The sequence below is a fragment of the Stenella coeruleoalba genome (genome assembly GCF_951394435.1).
Source record: "Stenella coeruleoalba genome assembly, chromosome: 1".
Taxonomy (NCBI): Eukaryota; Metazoa; Chordata; class Mammalia; order Artiodactyla; family Delphinidae; genus Stenella; species Stenella coeruleoalba.
The window spans coordinates 34,431,215-34,457,833 of NC_137169.1; the positions used below are offsets into that span (position 1 = coordinate 34,431,215).

Consider the following 26,619-nt stretch of genomic DNA (forward strand, 5'->3'; position numbering starts at 1 on the left):
AATCCCAGTCCTGACTGTGTGACCTTGCACAAATTACCTAATCTATCTGAGCCTCACTTATGTTCTCTCTAAAAAAGAATACAATAATAGTTCTAATCTCATAGGGGTACTGGGAAATAAAATTAGATAATACATGTAAAGCATTTACTACAATGTCTGACATATGGTAAGCACTAAATAAATAAAATAGTCGTTGCTCTCATTATTTTTGAAATTATTATTATTATCATCAATTTGGTAAGATAAAATTCTCACCGAATAAAATAAAAATTCCTTATATTTGGTAGGTGCTTAAAACTTACAAAATACTTTCAAAATCACATTTGACTCCTACTCTGATGGCTATAATGTACATAGGACAAGTATTACTTCCATTTTACAGTTGAGAAAACAGGCTTAGAGAGGAAAACCTATCTTATGAGCTATGGTACCATGAACTATTTTTTCCCAGGTTTGTCTCTCCCCTAGATGACTTTATAATTGTTTAGGCAGAAAAGTATTATCAGAACTTATAGTATATATGATTATTGTATGTAGAATTAATTATGTAAAATACTTTTTGCAGATATTGAAAATGAGCCAAGAAAAAATTGAACTATTTGAAAGTGAGTTGTCAGAAGAGAGAGAAAGGAAAAAGCAATTGACATCTGATCTTAATACTGTGCAGAAGGCTTTGAAAGTTGAAAGTGAGGTATTTTGCCATTCAAGATGTTATTTTCCTCTTTTTGCAGTTGTAATTTAGGGATTTCATGTTATTCATTTTTATTTTAAAATAAATTGTAGCTATAGAATATTATTTATACCAGTAACAATGGGGTGACTGTTGTTTCTCCAGGCTGAGTTCCAACACTACCCAAAAAGAGTCCTTTAAGTAGAAGGGATTTGATTATTATGGTGGTCATAGTGGCCCGGACTTGTCTCTCCTTTTAACTGCTGGTCGTACCATCTTGGAAAAGTCTATCAGCAGACATACCAGCCTATATTTGGAAGAGAGACCTGGAAGTGAGTTCATGGAAGTCTAGATCACTAATTTAGAGGACGGTGACAATCAGTTTGCAGGGTGGGTGAGAGCTAGCACAATACTCTATATCCCATGCTGATGACTTATAGGAATTTTCCATGAAATGAGGTAGGACATTGATACTACTTGCCCTCTTGCTATGGTTTTGGGTGGCCACTCCCTACCTTCTTTCCTTTTTGCCCAGTGCCTTCCTCATCAACACTTTCCTCCCTCTCTGATCTCAAGCCTTTAGGAATATACCAAGTAGCTCCTCTCCTAAATAAATTTTATGTCACCTGTTCCTTCATAGGACACCATGGCCTGACTCTCAGGCCCCCTCATCCACCAATCAAACACTGCATATTCCATGTCATCAATGCAGAAATTTGATTAAAATTACATCTAACTAAAATGTTTTCTCTCATGAATATGGAAAAAAATCAGAGGATTAGAGGAAACACTAGTTGATTAAGTCACTGAATATGCATTATTAAGTAAGACAGTGTAATTTGTAGTGAAGAACACAGTGTTTGAAGTCAGTCAGACAGTTTGGATCTCAACTTTTCCACTTCCTGGCTATATGAATTTAAGCAGATCACTTTAGTTCTCTGAGCCTCAGTTTCAATAACCCTACCTTATGGGGTTGTCACAAGATTAAAGGTAAACCACACAGCACCTGTCCTATAAAAAGTAACTTTAAAAAGATACATTTTAAAACAGGTAATATAACTAATGAAGGAGTTGCTGAAGATTTCCCTCTATACAAGCCTTGCGCAAAGTAGGGATAACTAGAAACCCAGTCTTTGAACCTATAAATGATAGAAATTAAGAATGCTTATGGCATGTGACCATCCATAACCATGGCCGGTCCAGGGGCTGCTTTCCACTGCCTGGGTGCCTTGTCCAGAGCCAGGGCCTTAGGCTTGGCCTCCTACAGGGCACATGGAGCCCAGTTCCTGGTTGTCTGTGGGAAGGAGCTCTTTGACAAGACCAACAAACAACACTTCTTACCCAGCCACACCCTGTTAGGGTTGCCCCTGTGCAGAAAGCCCCTCTGGGCCGGTTGCTGCTAGCTTCTAGAACTATCTTATGCTCCACCAGCTTTTACTATCAGGCTCTGTGTGGAGACCCCAGTGCCCAGACTTTGGCCACTGCAGGAGGGAGCCTGCTACTCTTGGGCTGGCTTGCCTTGGCTCTTTGAGTTTCCTTGTGTTTAATTTCTGGGTACTTTTTTTCAGAATTGGAGCAGGGAGGGCATTAGAAGAGAAAGGCAAATTTAGAAAAAGAATGCATAGTTTAATTAATTGATTTAAGGAATCTTTGCTTTACTAAAGAAAGGAATCTGTCTGCCAGAGGACAGGTTGAAATATTTAAAGCAAAAAATTTGTTAGAATCATTTCAAAGATTCCTTTTTAGCAATAGTATACCTTTTCTATTGAAAGTCTTATTTTATTCTACTAAATATTGTCATTTCTTAATCAGGAATTGCAAAAGTCAAAGTCAGAACTTATATGCCTTTATAATGAAATTCAAAGTCTTCCAGGGGCAGAAGAAGACAGAGACCATTTTTTAATAGCGTATGACCTGCTACAAAGAGAGAATTCTGAATTAGAAACAAAGGTGAGACTAAATTATTACGTATTTAAATGTTTGATGTATGACATATCTTTTATGAGGATAAGATAAAAGGAAACTAATTTCAGTAAAAGATAACTTGGAAATTGGAGTTTCTTTTATTATTATAGAATAAATTGCCTTATAGTGTGGATTATAAATCAAGCTGTATTTCAGAATAACTATTCAGACTTCAGCCAGTACTTCACTCTTAGGATTAATCTATAAATTTTTTACTTTAAATAAGCTTCCCAATGGCTTAGTTTTTAAAGCACATATTATAATGTAAAAGGTGAACTCAAAAATAGAACTATCATATAATCCAGCAATTCTACTTCTGGGTATATATGCAAAAGAATTGAAAGCAGAGATTTGAACAGATATTTGTACACACATATTCATAGCAGCTTTATTCACAATAGCTAAAATGTGGAAGCAACCCAAGTGTCCATCAATGAATGAATGATGAAGCAAAATGTGGTATATACATGCAATGGAATATTATTCAGCCTTTAAAAAAAAAAGGTATTTCTGCAATATGCTACAGCATGGATGAACCTTGAGTACATTATGCTAAGTGAAATAAGCCAGTCACAAAAAGACAAATACTATTTGATTCCACTTATATGAGATACTTAGAGTAGTCAAAATCATAGAGACAGAAAGTAGAATGCTGGTTGCCAGGAGCTATGTGGAGGGAAAAATTGGGGAGTTATTTAATAGGTATAGAGTTTGTTTTACAAAATGAAAAAAGTTATGGGAGTGGTTGGTGGTGATGGATGCACAACAATGTGGATGTATTTAATACCACTGAACTGCACACTTAAAAATGGTTCAGATGGGCTTCCCTGGTGGCGCAGCAGTTGGGAGTCCGCCTGTCGATGCAGGGGACGTGGGTTCGTGCCCCGGTCTGGGAAGATCCCACATGCCACGGAGCAGCTGGGCCCGTGAGCCATGGCCGCTGAGCCTGCGTGTCCGGAGCCTGTGCTTCGCAACGGGAGAGGCCACAACAGTGAGAGGCCCGCGTACCGCAAAAAAAAAAAAAAAAAAGGCTAAGATGGTAAATGTTATGTTTTTTTATATTTTACCACAGTAAAAAATGCAAAAACAGAGGTTTACTAAAATGTCTCCAACTTTAAAGGCTTAGAATCAAAGCATCTTTCCCAATTATACTGAAAATTAGGCTTATACTTAGAATTCAGAAAATGTTTAAATGTCCCAACCCCAATTCATTCCCCATGTATAAAACGGCACTACCAGATGAGGGTTAGTCCAACACTAAATGGAGAGACTGCCAGTAGTGTAATTTCTAGAGTCCTACCTATGAGGTTATCATCAACTCCTGGTTGAAAAATTCCCTTCCTCAGTCACTCTCTTGATGTTGATTAAAATGGTAGGAAGGACTAAAGGCTTGAACACAACAGTTAAAATATATTGAGTTATATTTTAATACCACATGTGAAGTGGAGGACTAAATCAAGGCCAAATTTATCCTATATGAAGTTGTTACCCTGAAGTCAGGGAGTAAGTTGCTGAGGGATTGGGACATAGATCAAATAGTCTGTGACCTAAGGAGGGAAAGGTCCAGCAAATAGGGTTCGCTGCCTGAGAGGATAGATATGTAGGGCACATCCTACATCTAAGCTTTGTTTTTGGGACCTTGTCAGCAAGATGAGTTTTCATCACAATGTACAGCTGAAGGATCTTGTCTTTCAATATATCATCAGAAAACTTAACATAGAGAATGAAATGAAATGAGAAGAATACAGTATAAAACCAGAGATCCAGATCACTGTCCTGGTAATCTGGTTTTCTCTCCCTCTCTTTTAAAAGACTTTTTATTTTGAAATAATTTCAGACTTACAGAAAAGTTGCAAAATAGTATAAAGACTTTCCATATACTTTTACCCCTCCCAATGTTAACACGGTACCGCATTTGCTTTATCAGCCTCTCTCTCTTGCATCACACACACACACGCACACATACACACACACACACACACACACACACACACACACACACACACACACTTTTCCTACCCTCAGAGAGTAGAGACATAATACTCCTTTACCCCTAAATGTTTCCATGTATGTTTGCTAAAAACAGTGACATCTTTTTATCACAGTACAAGTCTCAAAAGCAGGAAATTAATATTAATATAGTACTATTATCTAATTGACAGCTTGTATTCAAATTTTACTAATTGTCCCACTGTATAGCAAAAGGACATTTTTTTTTCCTAGTCCAAGGTCCAATCCAGGACTGTACATTGCATTTCATTGTCACATCTCGAAAGCTCCTTGAATCTGCAACAGTTCCTCATTCTTTGTTGTTCATGACTTTGCTATTTTTGAAGAGTACAAATCATTTATTTTGAAGAATGTCCCTCAATTTGGATTTTTCTCATGTTTCCTCACAATATAATTTAGGTTACATAATTTTGGCAGGAATACTACATAAGTGATGTTATATCCTTCTCAGTGCATTGTATCAGAAGACAAAAGGATATCCTTTTGTTCTATTTACTTTCAGTATGGTACTCTCTGCCAGATTTCTCCACTGTAAAGTTATTCCTGTTCCCTTTGCAATTAATAAATATTTTGTGGGGAGGTACTTTGAGACTATATGTATTCTGTTTCCATCAAAATTTTACTCATTAAAAGTTTCAATTTTGAAGGTTTGATTCTTTAGTTGTATTCCAGTTTCTCTTTAGAACATAGAGTGCTTTAGACTTAAAGGTAGTCTTGCTAAGAGTGGCTTAAAAAAATTGTATTTTATATATTTACTAAAGCCCCTGTTTTATAGGCTGTGGTTTTATGTGGGCTGGAAAGGGGTGTGTTCATGTAGGCCAGCTTCCTCAGTTTACAGAAACAAACACCAGACTCGGGATATTAAACAACTACCAAGTTGCCTGGTGATTCTCAGCCTAAGCTCTGTCCTCCTTACTCTAGGGCCTCACACGTAAAGTGGAACAGTCCACTGAATACTTTATGGTACTTGAATATGGCTGATTATGAGACTGAGCTATGTAACCAGGATAAAATTTTGGTAGGGAGGAGCCTGTGGAACAGAGTTGGTCCTGTTGCACAGCATCTGTGCCGTGAAAGGTCTTATGATAAAGAGCAAAGCTGCCCACCTACGATATCCACCAACTTTGTCCTGTGAGAATCCAGAATACCTAGAAAGCACTTAGTGTCAAAGTCACCTTCCTCTTCAGAAACCTTCAGCAATTCTCAGTTTGCTAGAACATCAAGTCTAAATTCTGTTTGGCTTTCTTTTCTTCTTAAGAAACTAACATTTACTATTTTTAATGTTTAAATTTTTACAATGACTATAAAAATCAGTGATTAAGTAGCATTTTGGAATCTGTTATCCTGCTTACAAAAATAATGCAAGCTCATTAAGGAAGTTCTTGTCTTTCAGGTCCCTTCATAATCTGATCCCTCCCCCTCAATCTTATTTCCTTGCTCCTCATCTTGTAGCCTCTACTCCAGTAAGACCATCCTCCTCGCTTCTGCACAAATACTCCATACTCAGTTCCACACTATACCTTTGACCATACTGATCATGCTTAAAATATGCTATAGTCTCTTCTTCACCTATCTGTATCTTCCCATCTCCTAAGGTCCAGTGTAAAACCAATCTTCTCCCTGGAGAGGTTATAGTCCCTATAAGATTATATGGATTTATGGGATTATAACCCATATCACACACTGTAATTTTTCTTCAGAAAGTTGAAAAGGCCTAGGAGACCAAAAGGATTCCTTTAAGTAACCTAAATTGATCTTTAGAACTAAATCCATTGTGTTCTTATAATCAAACATAGTAACTATAAAAACTTTGCATTTTCAGAGAGGCTCAGAATGGGAGTCAGGCAGGTTTTTGTCTATCTTCGTGCGATACTTGGAGAGGAATTCCTCTTCCATTCTTGGAACTGTCCCCCATCCACCCTTTCTACTGCCTTCTGGAGGCATTCTTTCATTTTATATGAAGATATAAAGAGCAATCTTTGAGGAAAGGAATCTGTTTGTCAAAGAACAAAACAAAACAAAAACCTGAACAAATGTTTTGCCAAACCACACAGCAGAGCAGTGATTCTCAAAGCATCCACTTGCATCAGAATTACCTGGGAGACTTATTTGAAATGCAAATTCCCATTTCCCAGCCCAAACCACTGATCTGAATCTCAGGAGTGGGGTGGCGATGTGAGACCACATTCTTTTAACTCCTCAGGTGACGCTCTTATTTACTAAAGTTTGAGAATCACTACGATAGTCTGGGAGCCCTTATATGTTCAAGTGTTTCCAAACCAATAGGAGCAGACTGGAAGAAATATGTTCTCTGTAATGCATAACTAATATTCTTTTTAATGTTTTCTTGCAGTAGTTTATTATTGCTTTTATGAATCAATGAAGTACACTCAAAACTTGAGAACAAAAATATGTGATAATAATGTAAAAGCTCTAATAGAGTATTACATCTTTTTGCTTGTTAAAAGATAGAACGAAACCCTAAACAGCACTCTGGGAAGCCAATCCCAGAGACCAAAAATATCCCCTTTTTTTAAAACCATAGAGTTACGCACTCTTGTGCCTATGGTAAAAATGTATTAGATTATGTAACAACTGCAAATTGTGAAATTGGAATAAGACTTCAATTTGGATGTCAATTTATATTATTTAAGCCAATAATTATGTAAGCATTTAATGGAATCAATACACTTTTTTCACAGGCATGCATAAAAATATGCACAATAGAATATTTGTCTTTTCACTTAACTTTACAGGTCTTGAAGCTTTCAGAAGAATTTGAGCAATTAAATCATTTTACTGTAGAGAGAAAAACTGCAGCTAATTTAATTACAACTGAAAATATCTGTAAATATCTTGTGTTTAAAGTACCAATTTTGGAAGTAGAGATTCAAAGCCCAAAGGAAGAGAGAGAGGAGCTCTGGTAAATTGAGAAAATCCCATATCACTTTAATTATTTGGGGGGTACATTTTATTTGGCTTGATTATTATAAAAATTTGACATTTATTTCCAAATGATGTGCATAGAAAACTTAGTTCTAAGAATTCCCCAGCAAGTTTGTTTTTTGGTATGTTATTACATTTTTAAACTATTTTTCCTGCTTTTAAAAATAAATACATGCTTTTTTAGAAAATCTGGAAAGCATGGAAAAGTATAAGGAGATTATAATAACCCATAATACCCCCCAGGGAGAGATGTTAATGTCCTAATTTTTCTTTCTTGTCTTTTTTCTGTATACATACATATATATGTATTTTTTAAATAATTAAGACTATACTTTGCAGAGAGGTTTGTTTTTTGCTATTTTTATTTAACATTATGTCTGATAATTGTTTTGAGAATTTTCTTCCTTCCTTCCTTTCTTTTTCTTTCTTTCTTCCTTTTTTGCTGCTGTTGTTGTTAATCTTGCCCTCTAACTCTTGTATTTCTACTTTTCCACCAAAAGTATCTTACACAAAAACTTTTGAGACTTAGACAAATGCATTACTGTGTTTTGGCACAAATACTAATAGATGCAATCAAATTTTGTCTGGGCAAAAACCTAGAAACAGATCATCCAATGGAAACAATAGATGTCAGTTTTTACTTGTATACCATATTAAAGGATACCTTCTCAGTGAACTGAGAAAATATTGCCTAGGTGTAGCCAAATTTTTATCTTTGTAAATGTTCTAAAATAGAAGAGATTGTTCTGCCAGTTTTGGGCCCCTGAATTTTATGCCCTCTTAAAAACTGGTTTTAAGTTTAGAGTGAGCTCTAAGTCCAAGATTCGCAGTCATGAAACCTAGTTGCAGAAGTGGGAAGAGATACTGGAGAGATAGTGGAGAACAGGTGTAATAGTTGTCACAGGAGCAAAGAGCCAAGAAGCCAGGTCACAACATATAGGTTTGTTGTATGGGGGAGAAAGTCTAGTTTTGAGCACAAGAATAGTGTTATAGGGCTTTTGAGGGAGATGGTCCAGTAACTCTGCATGAGATGAACTGGAGAGGAAAGACAGACCAGTTAATCTGGATATTCGCCACAAATGAAGAGATAGTAGTCTAGACTAAGTAAGTGTCACTGGAGATGAAATGGCCAATCTGAACACTTTTCAGAGAAAAATTTGACATTAATAATCAAAGCTGACAAAAATCCACTCAGCTGATTTGGGATAATTGGCAGAGATACTTGCCCCAGGGAGCAAGGCTGTGAATTCATTTGGAGGTGGAGAACCTTGCCATGAAGAAGACACTGGACTTCAAGTAAAGAAGTCCTTGCTGCCACCTGTTTCCATGACTTGGTCCAAACTGCTTCCCATCACTGGGACTGAGAAATGAAGTCTACATATCTGCCATATGTTTTCCTCTGTCCATTTCCCATAATGTTTCCCTGCTTGCTTATCTTCTGTGCCCTACTTCCCAGCTCCCCTTATCACAGATACATTACACAATCACATTCAGCAATAAATTGCATATCTACCATGTGCCAGGTACTGTAGGTAGATACTGAAGCTACAAAATAAGACACAGGTCCTATCCTTAGGGTCCATATTGCCTGATGGGGGAAGATAAACAGTTAAACAAGGGAGTATTGGATACTATAGGAGCACAAAGGAGGGGTTCTGGTCTAGGCTAATGAACCAAAGAATATTCTTAAAGGAAGTGACAAATTAAATTGAGTCCTAAAGTATGAGAATTTAAGGGCCAAGGAAAAAGATGGGAGAATAGTTTTCAGGGGAGATAGACATGTGCAAGAAAAAGTCGATTTGTTTGAGGAGCTAAAAGTGACCTCAATGCTGCTATAGCCTAGAGTGTGAAGAGAGGAAATGAGGAAGGAGATGATGAGAATGAGGAGGTAGTCAGGGACCTGACCATGAAGGAACATGAATGTCTGCACTAGGGAGTTTGGACAATAAGAAACTCCTTCAGGGTTTAGTAACATGGGAGAGACACAAACAGATTTGTCCTTTAGGAAAATCACTCTGCCTGCTGCGTGGAAAGTAGATGGTTGGTACCAGAATGAAGGTAGCAAGACCAGTTAGGAGGCTGTTATTGTAATGGTGTTTGTGAGGATGGAGACAAGTGGATGGAATTGAGAGGAGACAGAGAACAGGACTCAGGGTTTAATGAGTATAGGAAGTGAGGAAGAAGGTACTATAGGCAGAGGTTTGAGTATGAGAACAGGTTAAGGAAGACTTAATTTTCTGGTTTGATGGTGTCAAACCAGAGAGAGGAGTTCAGCTTTTGAGACAGTGACTTCGGAGTGTCTTTGGAACAGCCATGTGTGGATGTTCAACAAACAGTTGGATTTATGGGTTTGGAGGCCTGGGCTGGAGATAAATTTGAGAATCATCAATAAGTAGATGGTAAGATGGATAAGATGTTCCCGTATGTTGGTTGATAAAAACACTCAAAGACAGAAACCTAAGGTAAACCTCTCTATGTGGACAAAAGGAGTGCTCCCAACAGGAAACTGGGACAAAACAGCCAGGGAAATAGGAGAAAAGTCAGGAGAGTGTGTGTTACAGATGCCAGGCTAAAGAGTATTTCAAGAAGAAAGAAGTAGTCAAGAGTGTCAGGTACTGCCAATGAATCAAACAAAATAATGGATAAAAATTGACTGCTGAATTTAGCAACAAGAAGGTGGTTGGAGTCTTTAAGAAGAGTAGTTCCAATGAAGGGCAGAAAACAGATTGTTTCCTAGATCCCATCCCATGGGATGGTGAATGGGAGTGAATTGAGGAGGGCGTGAGAGATGAGGATGTGAAAATGGTGAGTGTAGATAACGCTTTCCAAAAAGTTTGTTTGTGAAGAGGAGAAAAGATTATGGAGCCAAGCTAAGAGGAAATTTGTGTATGTTTAAATACTGGTGGGAAAGAGTCCCTAAATGGGCAGGTCTAGGACTCAGAAAATCAGAAAACAGCTAGCCTTAGTCAGGAGGTAGGCCACTTTGTCCATTGTATCGGGAGGAAGAAAGGGAGGATGGACAGAGATCCAAATGGGTTTTTAACTTGACAGGAAACCAAAGGACTTGTTCAATGGTTTTTGTGTCCTCTGTGAATCAGGAAGCAAAGTCATCTGCTGAAAGTCGGAGAGGAATAGAAATATCAGAGTTTGCAAGAGAGTGAAAAAGTTTGAAATAATCACTGTGGAGAAAGGAAAAGAAATCTGACTGGGGAGAGCAGGAGTGGAAAGGAAAGCTGACTGTGGAGGCTCCAGTCAAGGCCAGAGACCCTGAATTTATGTTTAGCAACATTTAGTATAGACATGAGAAGACAGTTGAATTTATCCAGGGTTGAGGTTCTGCCACAAAAATGGAGTGGAAGGACAATGGGGCAAGAGAATTGAATATTTTATTTGGACAGTGATTAAAATAATGAACTCTGTAGACTCTGCATTGGATAAAGAAGCAAGTAAAGGGAGCTGGACAAGGAATTTAAGGTATTTATGATTGCACTGAGAACAAATTATGTAAAAAGGAAAAGCTGGAATCCAAATGTCTAATTCTAGTATTTCAGAGAGAAGCAGTTATTGATGATACAACCCTTAGTGTGGTTATGCAAGTAATTGGCAAAGTGGGAGAGATGACAAGGTAACTGGAGATAAGGAGACTGAGGAAGTGAGATGTCAAGGCATTGGTGGGTGATCTATATGGACCTTGGAATCTTCCAGGATAATGGCAGGACTTGGGGTGAAGAAGATGCCAGAATGCTATGAGCCAGAATCTTCAACTGAAGAGAAGTAGGAAGTGTCACAGCACACCTAGCATGGTCCCGTGCACATAGAAGCTGCTCAATAAGCCAAATTGCTTGATTCTTGTAATACATCTCCTCTACTAGATTTTAAGCTCCTTAAGGTAATGGACTATGTCTTGTTTTTCTGCTGTTTATAGTGCTTTTGTTATAGAGATATGGAATCTTAGAACAGGGGGGACCTGCAGGAGATCGTCTGAACTAGTGGTTTTCAAACTTCTACCTTCTAAACTTTGAGCTCTCTGGGGAGAGGGGCTCAGAAACTACCTTGGGAGATGAGGGGAGCCTGATGAGTGGGACTGTGAGCCTTCTGCTCCCATTTCAGCCGAAGATCCACTCTTAGCTGTTTCATATGTGGAGCTCTATGTAAGATTTTACTTCGAGAAAGGGTCCACAGCTGAGATAAGTTTGAGAACCACTTTATTTAACTAAGTCTTCTCTTTCCACAGAAGAGGTCTCAGACCAAGAGAACAAAAATGACTCTTTCACTCACAGTCATTCACTTAGCAAGTTATTGGCAGGACTGGGTGAGGTCCCAAGTCTCCTGAGTCAGGAGAAGTTACTACTTTATCTGCTTTGGAAAGGATATAGTCACAAATATCCCAACGGCCAGAAGGTGCTGGAACACTTGGTTTCTAAGTCAGTTGTTGTGGAAAAGAGCTTTATGCAGTTAAAAAATTGCTCAGGACTTTAGTCTCAGTATATGCATAACATGGGGGTGAGATGGGAGGGAGAATGAAACCCCAGTCTGTCTTGTTCTGGACTGTCTCCAGTGTATAGAATAATACCTGACACATAGTAGATACTCAAAAAGTTTTGAATGAATAGAATTCCCACTATTCCCACTATGTACTTGAGGCTGAAGCCAGAGTTGGACTTCCAGTGGCAGCCCCAAACTTACAGAGCTTAGCTGAACTCAGCCTGGGTTTGCTGTATTAGGAAGTTTGGGCCAGAACAGCTGGCTGCTTCCCCTTGATGTTAATGCCTTAATGAGCTTTATTTTTTCTAATATGCTCTCATTTACCATCTCATTGCATCCTTACTATCTTTATCAAGAATTGTTTGATGAATGTTCAAGTTGATTTCCATTTCCAGTTCAATTCGACAGTGAGTTTATATCCATTTCACAAACATATTTTTGCTCTTCCTCTAAAGAAAGTATTCCTTTCCCAGCCCAATCCATTTAGTGAATAGCCCCTCCATTCACACAGTTGATTAAGCCAAAACTAGGAGTCATCATTGGTTCCTCCCCACTTCTAACCCATCAACAACTCCTGTGAGTTCTACCATGAAAATATAAAATATTTAATCTGTCTATTTCTATCTATATCTCCACTGCCACTACCCTACTCCATGACACTGGTATCACTCACTGGGACTATCACAATATCTTCCTAACTGGCTTCCCTGCTTCTATACCTCTTTCCCAGTCCATTCTCTATAGAACAGCCAAAGTGGTCTTTGAAGAATGCAAATTGAATAATATTACTCCCTCTCTTAAAAACCTCTCAATGGGAGACCTTCAAGATGGCAGAAGAGTAAGATGTGGAGATCACCTTCCTCCCCACAAATAAATCAAAAATACATCTACATGTGGAACAATTCCTACAGAACACCTACTGAATGCTGGCAGAAGACCTCAGACTTCCCAAAAGGCAAGAAACTCTCCCACGTACCTGGGTAGGGCAAAAGAAAAAAGAAAAAACAGAGACAAAAGAATAGGGACAGGACCTGCACCTCTGGGACGGAGCTGTGAAGGAGGAAAAGTTTCCACACACTAGGAAACCCCTTCACTGGTGGAGACGGGGTGGGGGGTGTGGCAGGGGGAAGCTTCAGAGCCACGGAGGAGAGCGCAACAACACGGGTGCAGAGGGCAAAGCGGAGAGATTCCCACACAGAGGATCGGTGCCGACCAGCACTCACCAGCCGGAGAGGCTTGTCTGCTCACCCGCCAGGGCCGGCAGGGGCTGGGAGCTGAGGCTCAGGCTTTGGAGGTCAGACCCCAGGGAGAGGACTGGGGTTGGCGGCATGAACACAGCCTGAAGGGGGCTAGTGTGCCACAGCTAGCCAGGAGGGAGTCCGGGAAAAAGTCTGGACCTGCCCAAGAGGCAAGAGACCATTAAACAATGGGGTGTGTGAGGAGAGGGGATTCAGAACACCGCCTAAACGAGCTCCAGAGACAGGTGCGAGTCACGGCTATCAGCGCCGACAGCAGAGATAGGCATGAAACACTAAGGCTGCTGCTGCAGCCACCAAGAAGCCTGTGTGTGAGCACAGGTCACTATCCACACCACCCCTCCCGGGAGCCTGTGCAGCCCGCCACTGCCAGGGTCCTGTGAACCAGGGACAACTTCCCTGAGAGAACACACGGCGCGCCTCAGTCTGGTGCAACGTCACGCCAGCCTCTGCCGCTGCAGGCTTGCCCTGCACTCCGTACCCCTCCCTCCCCCCGGCCTGAGTGAGCCAGAGCCCCCCAATCAGCTGCTCCTTTAACCCCGTCCCCTCTGAGTGAAGAATACATGCCCTCAGGTGACCTACACGCAGAGGCGGGGCCAAATCCAAAGCTGAACCTCAGGAGCTGTGTGAACAAAGAAGAGAAAGGGAAATCTCTCCCAGCAGCCTCAGGAGCAGCGGATTAAATCTCCAGTCAACTTGATGTACCCTGCACCTGTGGAATACCTGAATAGACAACAAATCATCCCAAAATTGTGGTGGTGGACTTTGGCAGCAACGATATATTTTTTTTTTCCATTTTCTCTTTTTGTGAGTGTGTATGTGTATGCTTCTTTGTGTGATTTTGTCTGTATAGCTTTGCTTTTACCATTTGTCCTAGGGTTCTGTCTGTCTGGTTTTTTCCTTTAGGGTTTTTTTTTAGTATAGTTCTTAGCACTTGATTTCATTGGTGGATTTCTTTTTTAGTTTGGTTGCTCTCTTCTCTCTTTCTTTCTTTTTTCTTTTTTGTATTACTCTTTAATTTTTAATAATTATTTTTATTTTTTATTTTAATAACTTTATTTTATTTTTTATTTCTTTCTTTCTTTTTCCCTTTTCTTCTGAGCTGTGTGGCTGACAGGGTCCTGGGGCTCCAAGTGAGTGTCAGGCCTGTGCCTCTGAGGTGGGAGAGCCGAGTATAGGACATTTGTCTACCAGAGACCTCCCAGCTCTGCATAATACCAAACGGTGAATGCTCTTCCAGAGATCTCCATCTCAACGCTAAGACCCACCTCCACTCAACCACCAGCAAGTCACAGTGCTGGGCACCCTATGCCAAACAACTAGCAAGACAGGAACACAATGGCACCCATTAGCAGAGAGGCTACCTAAAATCATAATAAGGTCACAGACACCCCAAAACACACCACCAGACAAGGACCTGCCCACCAGAAACACAAGATCCAGCCTCATCCACCAGAACACAGGCACTAGTCCCCTCCATCAGGAAGCCTACACAACACACTGAACCAACTGTAGCCACTGGTGACAGACACCAAAAACAACAGGAACTACAAACCTGCAGCCTGCGAAAAGGAGACCCCAAACACAGTAAGCTAAGCAAAATGAGAACACAGAGAAACACACAGCAGATGAAGGAGCAAGGTAAAAACCCACCAGACCTAACAAATGAAGAGGAAATAGGCATTCTACCTGAAAAAGAATTCAGAATAATGACAGTAAAGATGATCCAAAATCTTGTAAATAGAATGGAGAAAATACAAGAAACATTTAAAAGGACCTAGAAGAACTAAAGAGCAAACAAACAGAGATGAACAACACAATAAATGAAATTAAAAATTCTCTAGAAGGAATCAATAGCAGAATAACTGAGGCAGAAGAACAGATAAGTGACCTGGAAGATAAAATAGTGGAAATAACTACTGCAGAACAGAATAAAGAAAAAAGAATGAAGAGAATTGAGGACAGTCTCAGGGACCTTTTGGACAGCATTAAATGCACCAACATTCGAATTATAGGGGTACCAGAAGAGGAAGAGAAAAAGAAAGGGACTGAGAAAATATTTGAAGAGATTATAGTTGAAAACTTCCCTAATATGGGAAAGGAAATAGTTAATCAAGTCCAGGAAGCACAGAGAGTCCCATGCCGGACCAATCCAAGGAGAAACACCCCAAGACACATATTAATCAAACTACCAAAAATTAAATACAAAGAAACAATTTTAAAAGCAGCAAGGGAAAAGCAACATATAACATACAAGGGAATCCCCATGAGGTTAACAGCTGATCTTTCAACAGAAGCTCTGCAAGCCAGAAGGGAGTGGCAGAACATATTTAAAGTGATGAAAGGGAAGAACCTACAAGAAAGATTATTCTACCCAGCCAGGATCTCATTCAGATTTGACAGAGAAATTAAAATCTTTACAGAGAAGCAAAAGCTAGGAAAATTCAGCACTACCAAACCAGCTCTACAACAAATGCTAAAGGAACTTCTCAAGGCAGGAAACACAAGAGAAGGAAAAGACCTACAATAACAAACCCAAAACAATTAAGAAAATGGTAATAGGAACATACATATTGATAATTACCTTAAATGTAAATGGATTAAATGCTCCAACCAAAAGACGTAGACTGGCTGAATGGATACCAAAAAAGACCCATATATATGCTGTCTACAAAAGACCCACTTCAGACCTAGGGACTTGTACAGACTGAAAGTGAGGGGTTGGAAAAAGATATACCATGCAAATGCAAATTAAAAGAAAGCTGGAGTAGCAATTCTTATATCAGACAAAATAGACTTTAAAATAAAGACTATTACAAGAGACAAAGAAGGACACTACATAATGATCAAGGGCTCAATCCAAAAGAAGATATAACAATTGTAAATATTTATGCACCCAACATAGGAGAACCTCAGTACATAAGGCAAATGCTAACAGCCATAAAAGGGGAAATCAACAGTAACACAATCATAGTAGGGGACTTTAACACCCCATTTTCACCAATGGACAGATCGTCCAAAATGAAAATAAATAAGGAAACACAAGCTTTAAATGACAAATTAAATAAGATGGACTTAATTGATATTTATAGGGCATTCCATCGAAAAACAACAGAAAGGGCTTCCCTGGTGGCACAGTGGTTAAGAATATGCCTGCCAATGCAGGAGACACGGGTTCGAGCCCTGGTCTGGGAAGATCCCATATGCTGCAGAGCAACTAAGCCTGTGCGCCACAACTACTGAGCCTGCACTCTAGAGCCTTCAAGCCACAGCAACTGAAACCCGTGAGCCTAGAGCCCATGCTCCGCAACAAGAGAAGCCACCGCGATAAGAGAAGTCACCGCAATGAGAAGCCCGTGCACCAAAACAAAGAGTGGCCCCTGATCACCACAATGAGAGGAAGTCCGTGCACAGCAATGAAGACCCAACACAGCCAAAAATAAATAAATAAATAAATTTATTTTAAAAAACCAAAAACAAAAATAACAGAATACACTTTCTTCTCAAGTTCTGATGGAACATTCTCCAGGATAAGTCATATCTTGGGTCACAAATCAAGCCTTGGTAAATTTAAGAAAATTGAAATCATATCAAGTATCTTTTCTGACCACAAGGCTATGAGACTAGATATCAATTACAGGAAAAAAATCTGTAAAAATTACAAACACATGGAGGCTAAACAATACACTACTTAATAACCAAGAGATCGCTGAAGAAATCAAAGGGGAAATCAAGAAATACCTAGAAACAAATGACAATGAAAGCATGATGACCCAAAACCTATGGGATGCAGCAAAAGCAGTTCTAAGAGGGAAGTTTATAGCAATACAGTCCTACCCCAAGAAACAAGAAACATCTCAAATAAACAACCTAACCTTACACCTAAAGCAATTAGAGAAAGAAGAACAAAAATCCCCAAAGTTAGCAGAAGGAAAGAAATCATAAAGACAGAGCAGAAACAAATGAAAAAGAAATGAAGAAAATGATAGCAAACATCAATAAAATTAAAAGGTGGTTCTTTGAGAAGATAAACAAAATTGATAAACCATTAGCCAGACTCATCAAGAAAAAAAGGAAGACTCAAATCAATAGAATTAGAAATGAAACAGGAGAGTAAAAACTGACACTGCAGAAATACAAAGGATCATGAGAGATTACTACAAGCAACTATATGCCAATAAAATGGACAACCTAGAAGAAATGGACAAATTCTTAGAGAACGCAACCTTCCAAGACTGAACCACGAAGAAATAGAAAATATAAACAGACCAATCACAAGCACTGAAATTCAGACTGTGATTAAAATCTTCCAACAAACAGAAGCCCAGGATCAGATGGCTTCACAGGTGAATTCTATCAAACAGTTATAGAAGAGCTAACACCTATCCTTCTCAAACTCTTCCAAAATTTAGCAGAGGGAGGAACACTCCCAAACTCATTCTATGAGGCCACCATCACCCTGATACCAAAACCAGACAAAGATTTCACAAAGAAAGAAAACTACAGGCCAATATCGCTGATGAACAGAGATGCAAAAATCCTGAACAAAATACTAGCAAACAGAATCCAACAGCACATTAAAAGGATCATACACCATGATCAAGTGGGGTTTATTCCAGGAATGCAAGGATTCTTCAATATACACAAATCAATCAATGTGATACACCATATTAACAAATTGAAGCCTAAAAATCATATGATCATCTCAATAGATGCAGAAAAAGCTTTCAACAAAATTCAACAGCCATTTATCATAAAACCCCTCCAGAAAGTAGGCATAGAAGGAACTTACCTTAACATAATAAAGGCCATATATGACAAACCCAGAGCCAACATCATTCTCAATGGTGAAAAACTGAAACCATTTCCACTAATATCAGGAACAAGACAAGTTTGCCTACTCTCACCACAATTATTCAATAGGTTTGGAAGTTTTAGCCACAGCAATTAGAGAAGAAAAAGAAATAAAAGGAATCCAAATCGGAAAAGAAGAAGTAAAGCTGTCTCTGTTTGCAGATAACATACTATATAGAGAGAATCCTAAAGACGCTACCAGAAAACTACTAGAGCTATTCAATGAATTTGGTAAAGTAGCAGCGTACAAAATTAATGCATAGAAATCTGTTGCATTCCTATACACTAATGATGAAAAATCTGAAAGAGAAATTAAGGAAACACTCCCATTACCATTGCAACAAAAAGAATAAAATACCTAGGAATAAACCTACCTAAGAAGACAAAACACCTGTATGCAGAAAACCATAAGACACTGATGAAAGAAATTAAAGATGATACAAACAGATGGAGAGATATACCATGTTCTTGGATTGGAAGAAACAACATTGTGAAAATGACTATATTACCCAAAGCAATCTACAGATTTAATGCAATCCCTATCAAACTACCAATGGCATTTATCACAGAACTAGAACAAAAAATTTCACAATTTGTATGGAAACACAAAAGACCCCAAATAGCCAAAGCAATCTTGAGAAAGAAAAACAGAGCTGGAGGAATCAGGCTCCCTGACTTCAGGCTATACTCCAAAGCTACAGTAATCAAGACAGTATGGTACTGACACAAAAACAGAAATAAAAACAGAAATATAGATCAGTGCAACAGGATATAAACATATGGTCACCTTATTTTTGATAAAGGAGGCAAGAATATACAATGGAGAAAAGACAGCCTCTTCAATAAGTCGTGCTGGGAAAACTGGACAGCTACATGTAAAACAATGAATTTAGAACACTCCCTAACACCACACAGAAAAATAAACTCAAATGGGTTAACGACCTAAATGTAAGGCCAGACACTATAAAACTCTTAGAGGAAAACATAGGCAGAACAGTCTATGACATAAATCACAGCAAGATCCTTTTTGACCCACCTCGTAGAGAAATAGAAATAAAAATAAAAATAAACAAATGAGACCTAATGAAACTTAAAGCTTTTGCATGGCAAAGGAAACCATAAACAACACGAAAAGACAACTCTCAGAATGGGAGAAAATATTTGCAAATGAAGCAACTGACAAAGGATTAATGTACAAAATTTCCAAGCAGCTCATGTAGCTCAATATCAAAAAAACAACCCAATCCAAAAATGGGCAGAAGACCTAAATAGACAATAGATATACAGATTGCCAACAAACACATGAAAGAATGCTGAATATCACTAATCATTACAGAAATGCAAATCAAAACTACAATGAAGTATCACCTCACACCAGTCAGAATGGCCATCATTAAAAAGTCTACAAACAATAAATGCTGGAGAGGGTGTGGAGAAAATGGAACCCTCTTGCACGGTTGGTGGGAATGTAAATTGATACAGCCACTATGGAGAACAGTATGGAGGTTCCTTAAAAAACTAAAAATAGAACTACCATATGACCCAGCAATCCCACTACTGGGCATATACCCTGAGAAAACTATAATTCAAAGAGTCATGTACCCCAATGTTCATTGCAGCTCTATTTACAATAGCCAGGACATGGAAGCAACCTAAGTGTCCATTGACAGATGAATGGATAAAGAAGATGTGGCACATATATCCAATAGAATGTTACTCAGCCATAAAAAGAAATGAAATTGAGTTATTTGTAGTGAGGTAGATGGACCTAGAGTCTGTCATACAGAATGAAGGAAGTCAGAAAGAGAAAAACAAATACTATATTGCTAACACATATATATGAAATCTGAAGAAAAAAAATGTTTATGAAGAACCTAGAGGCAGAACAGGAATAAAGAGTCAGATATTGAGGCTGGACTTGAGGACATGGAGGGGGGAAGGGTAAGCTGGGGTGAAGTGAGAGAGTGGCATGGACTTTTATATACCAGCAAATGTAAAATAGATAGCTAGTAAGAAGCAGCCGCATAACGCAGGGAGATCATCTCAGTACTTTGTGACCACCTAGAGGGGTGGGTTAGGGAGGGTGGGAGGGAGATGCAAGAGGGAGGAGATATGGGGATATATGTACATGTATAGCTGAATCACTTTTTTATAAAGCAGAAACTAACACACCATTGTAAAGCAATTATACTCCAATAAAGATGTTAAAAAACAAAAAACAAAAAAACCTCTGAATGGCTTCTTATTGCACTTAAAATCCAAACCTTTACCATGACCTCTAGTGCCGTCGGCAACTTGGCCTCTGCCTGCCTCTCCAATTTCATTATTGTACCATTGATGTACAATGTCTTGTTTATCATACAGTCTTTCAGATCCTCTAACCCTTCAAGCACTTTCCCTCTTTAGGAACTTTGTACTGAAAAGTTCCCTTGTCCAGGATGCTCCTCTGCCGGCTTTCCATGTGGCTAACTCCATCCTACCTTTTCAGAAAGATAACCAGTAACTGCCACGTTAGGGAAAATCCTACATCCTGCTCTAGCATGTCACCTTGTTTAGAGGTGACTTATCATGATCTGTAATTATCTTGTTTACTTGTTTATTGTTTGTCCTCATATTCCTCCTCTGTGTGTTCTATGAGAGCATGGACCTGGCTGTCTTGGTCAACACTGAGTCCTTAGTGCATAGAACAGTGCTTGGCGTATAAGTGATATTTGGTAAATATTTGTTGAATTAATTAACATTTTTTCCCTTTCCTCTCTGAAAACAGAGTGCTATCACTAGCCACTCTTCTGCTCTACTAAGCTTTAGTTTTAATTGTATATTGTCCTTGTAGGTTATCAAAATGCCTTCACATTTTACTTCTTAAGATCCCAGAAATCTTATGAGTAGGGCAAGGCCACTTTACAAATGAAGAGACTGAGACTCTGAGAGATTTTGCCTTGTCAAACGTTGCATAAATAATCGGTGGAAGATCCAGGACGAGAACCCATGGCTTCTACTATTATAGTCTCTTTCTTGAATCTCTGTACAGGTTAAGACTGCTATGTATCTGGGTTACTAGAAAAGGAACGGAATAATCATGCTGCTAGGCAACTCCTACTAGTTGAAGACTGGTGACAATTACAAAATTATAGAATGATATAAAAATAACAGAGGGGGTGAGTTTCAGTCAGAACTCGGTAAATAAAGATTAAGAGCTACGTTAGAGGGGAGAAGAAATTTGAGAGTCATGGTGGGTTCTCTAGTCCATAAGATGTAGGTATACTGACTGCAGGGCGTGTTCTCAGTTCCATGTTATTTTTGGCTGGTAGTCTACTTTTGCCCATGCAACTTTTACATTATTATTATTATTATCATCATGTAAAATTAATAATAAAGTAATACATAGTTATATGTATTACTTTTAAAAATCTGTTCAGTTTGCCTTTGGTTTCTAAGTCACATTTTCTCTTATACCTTTTGAAAGGATAAAGCCTGTTCTTTTTGGAGAGCATTTATTTTAATGAATTTCATCCTAATATATTAAGATCACTTTAAATTAAATTACTACATTCTAAAGTATTGCTAATTCTCCTGAATTAACTAATTTATGTGAATGCAGTTCATTTATCCAGACCATTAGTAAAGATGTAAAATGGCATTAGCCCAGGATTATCCCCTGGAGAGCCCTGCTCATCATTCCCTCCAAGCCAAAGGAGACTCACTGACTGCCCTGCTCTAAATATGGGTTTACAGGTACATCTCATTTACCCACCTAAGAGGAGGACCGTTTAAACTTTAAACTATGGAAACATAATGAAGGCTACTTCTCTTCTCCTATGACTACATGGCCACTATGCAACTATAGGAGGAAATTATATTAGGTCTGGCTAAATTTACTCTTTATAAAGTAATTCAACCCTCTAATTGTGACAAATCAAGCACCTTCATAGATATTAAACTTACATGACCAGTTTATAGATTTTTCATTTTTTAAATTAAACTTTTAATTTTTGATATAATTGTAGATTCACATGCAGTTATAAAAAATAACAGAGATCCCATGTATCATTTACTGGTTTTCCCCAATGGTAACCTCTTGTAAAACTGTAGTACAGTATCATAACCTGGATATTGACATGGATACAGTCAAGATACAGAACATTTCCATCACCACAAGGATTCCTCATGTTGCCCTTTTATATCCACCCCCACTTCCTTCCCACTTCACCCCCTCCTTAACCCCTGGCGCCATTCTATTCTAACTAGTCTATTCTCCATTTCTAAAAGTTTTTCATTTCAATGATGTTATATAAATGTATCCATACAATAAGTAACATTTTAGGGTTGACTTTTTTCACTTAACATAATTCTCTGGAGATTCATCTAGGTTATTATGAGTATCAGTAGTTGGATACTTTTCATTGCTGAGTAGTATTACATGGTATGGATATACCACAGTTTTTTTTTTAACCATTCATCCATTGAAGGATACCTGGGTTATTTCCAGTTCTGGCTATTATGAATAAAGCTGCTGTAAATATTCAAGCTTTTATGTGAACATAATTATTCATTTCTCTGGGATAAATCCCCAGGAGTGCAATTTTGGGTAACCTGGTACTTGCATATTTAATTTTAGTTAGTTGTGTTTTGTTGGTTTTTTTTAAGAAATTGCCAAACTGTTTTCCAGAGTGACTATATCATTTTACTTTCCCACCAGCAGTGTATGAGTGATCCATACACTGTAGCCTCTCTAGGATATGATCCATCTCTGTATCCTCACTAGCATTTGGTGTTATCGCTTTTAATATGTTTTGCCTATTTTCTAATTGGATTTGTTTTTTAATGTTAAATTTTGAGAGTTCTTTATAAAGTCTAGATACTTGTCCTTTGTCGGCTCTGTGACTTGCAAGTATTTTTCCGAGTCTATAGCTTGTCTTTTCATCCTCTTAACAAGGTTTTCTCAGAGCAAAAAAAATTAATTTTGATGAGGTATCAACTTTTCCTTTTATGGATCATACTTTTGATGTTAAATCTAAGAATTAGTTGCTCAACCTTAAATCTTGAATATTTTCTCCTATGTTTCATAGTTTTGCATTTAAGCCCATGATCTATTTTGAGTTAATTTTTGTATGCGGTATGAAACTTAGATAGGATTCTCTTTTTTTGCCTATAGATATTCAATTGTTTTAGCATCATTTCTTGAAAAGGCTGTCTTTCTTCCATTGAATTGCTTTTGCACCTTTGACAAAAATGACTTAGGCATTGTGAGTTTCTGCTTCTGGGTTCTCTAATTCTATTCCACTGATCTATGTGTCTATCCACTAACATCATACAATCTTGACTGCTGTAGCTGTATAATACAGTTTTGAAATTGGATAGACTGATTCCACTTTATTCTTTTCCAAAATTGTTTAGCTATCTAGTTCCTTTGCCTTTACATATAATGTTAGAATAATCTTGTCTGTAGCTACAAAAAATCTTGCTGGAATTTTGATACGAATTGTTTTAAATCTGTATATAAATTTAGGGAGAATTGACATCTTTTCCTATGTAGAATCCTCCAATCCATGGACACAGTATGTCCTACATTTATTTAGATATTCTTTTATTTCTTTCACCAGCATATTATAGTTTTCAGCAGACAAGACCTATACATGTTTTGTTGATATACACCTAAGTATTTCATTTTTCTGAGCAATTATAAATGGTACTGTATTTTAAATTTCAGTGTCTATGTGTTCATGGCTAATATACGGAAATACAATTATTTATCTTGCATCCTGTGACCTTTCTGAACTTGCTTATTTGTTCTAGGCTCTTTTTTTTTAATGTTTCTTGGGATTTTCTACATAGACAATCATATCATCTGAAAATCATGCAATTTCAGATTCTTTCATCTTTTCCGATCTGTATGCCTTTTACTTCCTTTTTTGTCTAATTGCACTAGCTAGAACTTCCAGCAATATGTTGAATAAAACTAATGAATGTGAACATCTCTATCTTGTTTCCAATCTTATCAGGAAGGCTTTCAGTTTTCATCATTAATACAATGTTAGCTGTTTGGTTTTTGTCAAATTGAAGAAGTTTCTCTCTATTTCTGTTTTTCTAAGGTTTTATCATAAATGAGTGTCACATTTCTTCAAACGGTTTTTCAGTATCAACTGATATAGCTGATTTTCTCTCTAGTTGTTCTATCAATTTTTGAGAGGGTTGTTGAAGTCTCCAACTGTAATTGTGGATTTGTCTATTTCTCCTTTCAGTTATTCAGTTTTTACTCCAAATACTTTACAGCTCTGTTGTTTGGTGCATACACATTTAGGATTGCTATGTCTTCTTGGTGAATTGACCCTTTTATCATTATATAATGTCCCTCTCTTTTTCTTTCTTTTAATTTTCTTATTTCTGAAGTCTACTTTATCAGATATTAATATAGATTCTCTTGCTTTATTTTTATTAATATTTGCATGATATGTCTTTTTCATCCATTTTTGCCTTCAACCTGCTTATATTATTATATTTGAAATGAGTTTTTGTAAACGGCATCTAGTTAGGTCTTGTTTTTTAAGCCACTCTGCCAATCTCTGTCTTTTGATTGCTGTGTTTGGCCAAATTACCATTAATGTAATTATTGGTATATTAGAACTTAAGTTTGCTATTTTAAAAATATTTATTTATTTGGCTGCATCGGGTCTTAGTTGCGGCATGCGGGATCGTTGTTGCAGCATGTGGGATCTTTCGTTGCGGCGTGTGGGCTTCTCTCTACTTGTGGTGTGTGGACTCTAGAGCTTGCGGGCTCAATAGCCCCACAGCACATGGGATCTTAGTTCCCCAACCAGGGATCGCACCTGCATCCTCTGCATTGGAAAGTGGATTCTTAACCACTGGACCACCAGGGAAGTCCCAGTTTACTATTTTTTCATTTTTGATTTGCTATTTGTTCTCTGTTATTTGTGTCTATTTTCTTTTTTCTGCCTTCCTGTGGGTTATATGAACACTTTCTAATAATTCCATTTTGATTCTTCTGTAATGTTTTTGAGTGTGCTTCTTTTTATAGCTTTACAGTGGTTGCTCTAGGCATTACTTTTTACACACACACACACACACACACACACACATTTTACCAGTTAGAATGAAATGTAGAAACCTTACCTCCCTTTATGTCCCTTTACCCTCCCCAATTTATAATACAGTTTGTCTTAAAATTTTTCTCTACACACATTTAGAACCACATCAAACAGTACTATATATATATATATATATATATATATATATACATATATATATATATATGTATATATATATATTTTTTTTTTTTTTTTTTTTTTGCGGTACGCGGGCCTCTCACTGTTGTAGCCTCTCCTGTTGCAGAGCACAGGCTCCAGCTGTGCAGGCTCAGCAGCCATGGCTCACGGGCCCAGCCGCTCCACGGCATGTGGGATCTTCCTGGACCGGGGCACGAACCTGTGTCCCCTGCATCGGCAGGCGGACTCTCAACCACTGCTCCACCAGGGAAGCCCCAGACAGTACTATATTTTTGCTTCAACCATCATACAGAACTTAGGAAACTCAAAAGGAGAAGAAAAATGTATTTATCCAGATTTTTACTCTTTCTGTCCTTCCTTCCTGATGTTCCAGTATGCCTCCTTTTATCATTTCCTATGTGTATAGAGAATTTCCTTTAGCCATTCTTTTAGAGTAGTTCTGCTAGTGGCAGTTTCTCTTGATTTTTCTTCATCTGTGAACGTCTTGATTTCCTCTTCATTCCTGAAGAATATTTTCACTGGGTATAGGACTCTGGGTTGACAGTGCTTTTCTTTCAGCATATGAAAAATGTTATGCCACTTCCTTCTGATCTCTGTAATTTCTGATGAGAAGTCAGCTGTCATTTGAATTGTTTTTCCCTTTCTGTAATGTAGTGTTTCTCTCTTGTTGCTTTCAAGGTTTTTTTATTTGTCTTTAGTTTTCAGAAATTTGACTATGATGTTTTTTGGTATGGTTTTCTTTAGGTTTATCCTGTTTGGAGCTCACTCACCTTCTTGAATCTGTATGTTTATGTCTTTTGGGAAGGTTGTAGCCATTATTTCTTCATGTACTTTTTCTGTCCTGCCTATTCTCCTTTCCTTCCAGGATCCATAACAAAAGCATTAGATCTTTTATTATAGCCCCACAGTTCCCAGAGGCAGTGTTTTTTTGTTTTTTGGTTTTTTTCCTTTTTCCCCAGTCTATTTTCTCTCTGTTTTTCAGACTGGGTAATTTCTATTCTTCTGTCTTCAGGCTCACTGATTCTTCTCTCAGTCCCCTCCATTCTGCTGTAGATTCTATCCATTGAGTTTTAAAATTCTGGTTATTGTATTTTTCAATAGTAAAATTTCCATTTGGTTCTTTCTTATATCTTCTATTTCTTTGCTGAGACTTTCTAGTTCTGAGACTTTCTATTTTTTCATTTGTTTC

General features: G+C 38.0%; 1 protein-coding gene and 1 pseudogene across 2 annotated transcripts in view; both read left to right on the forward strand.

The window, feature by feature from the left end:
- CCDC30 (coiled-coil domain containing 30) overlaps nt 1–26,619 on the forward strand; it is a 173,179-nt gene that overhangs the window by 82,860 nt on the left and 63,700 nt on the right. Inside the window, exons 11-13 of the mRNA XM_079917435.1 lie at nt 566–691; nt 2,483–2,620; nt 7,402–7,568. Coding sequence (XP_079773561.1) covers nt 566–691; nt 2,483–2,620; nt 7,402–7,568 — 431 coding nt within the window. The remainder of the gene's footprint in view (nt 1–565; nt 692–2,482; nt 2,621–7,401; nt 7,569–26,619) is intronic.
- On the forward strand, nt 1,563–2,289 carry LOC307184160 (transmembrane protein 256-like; annotated as a pseudogene). Its single transcript has one exon. The product of its transcript is annotated as a transmembrane protein 256-like (transcript).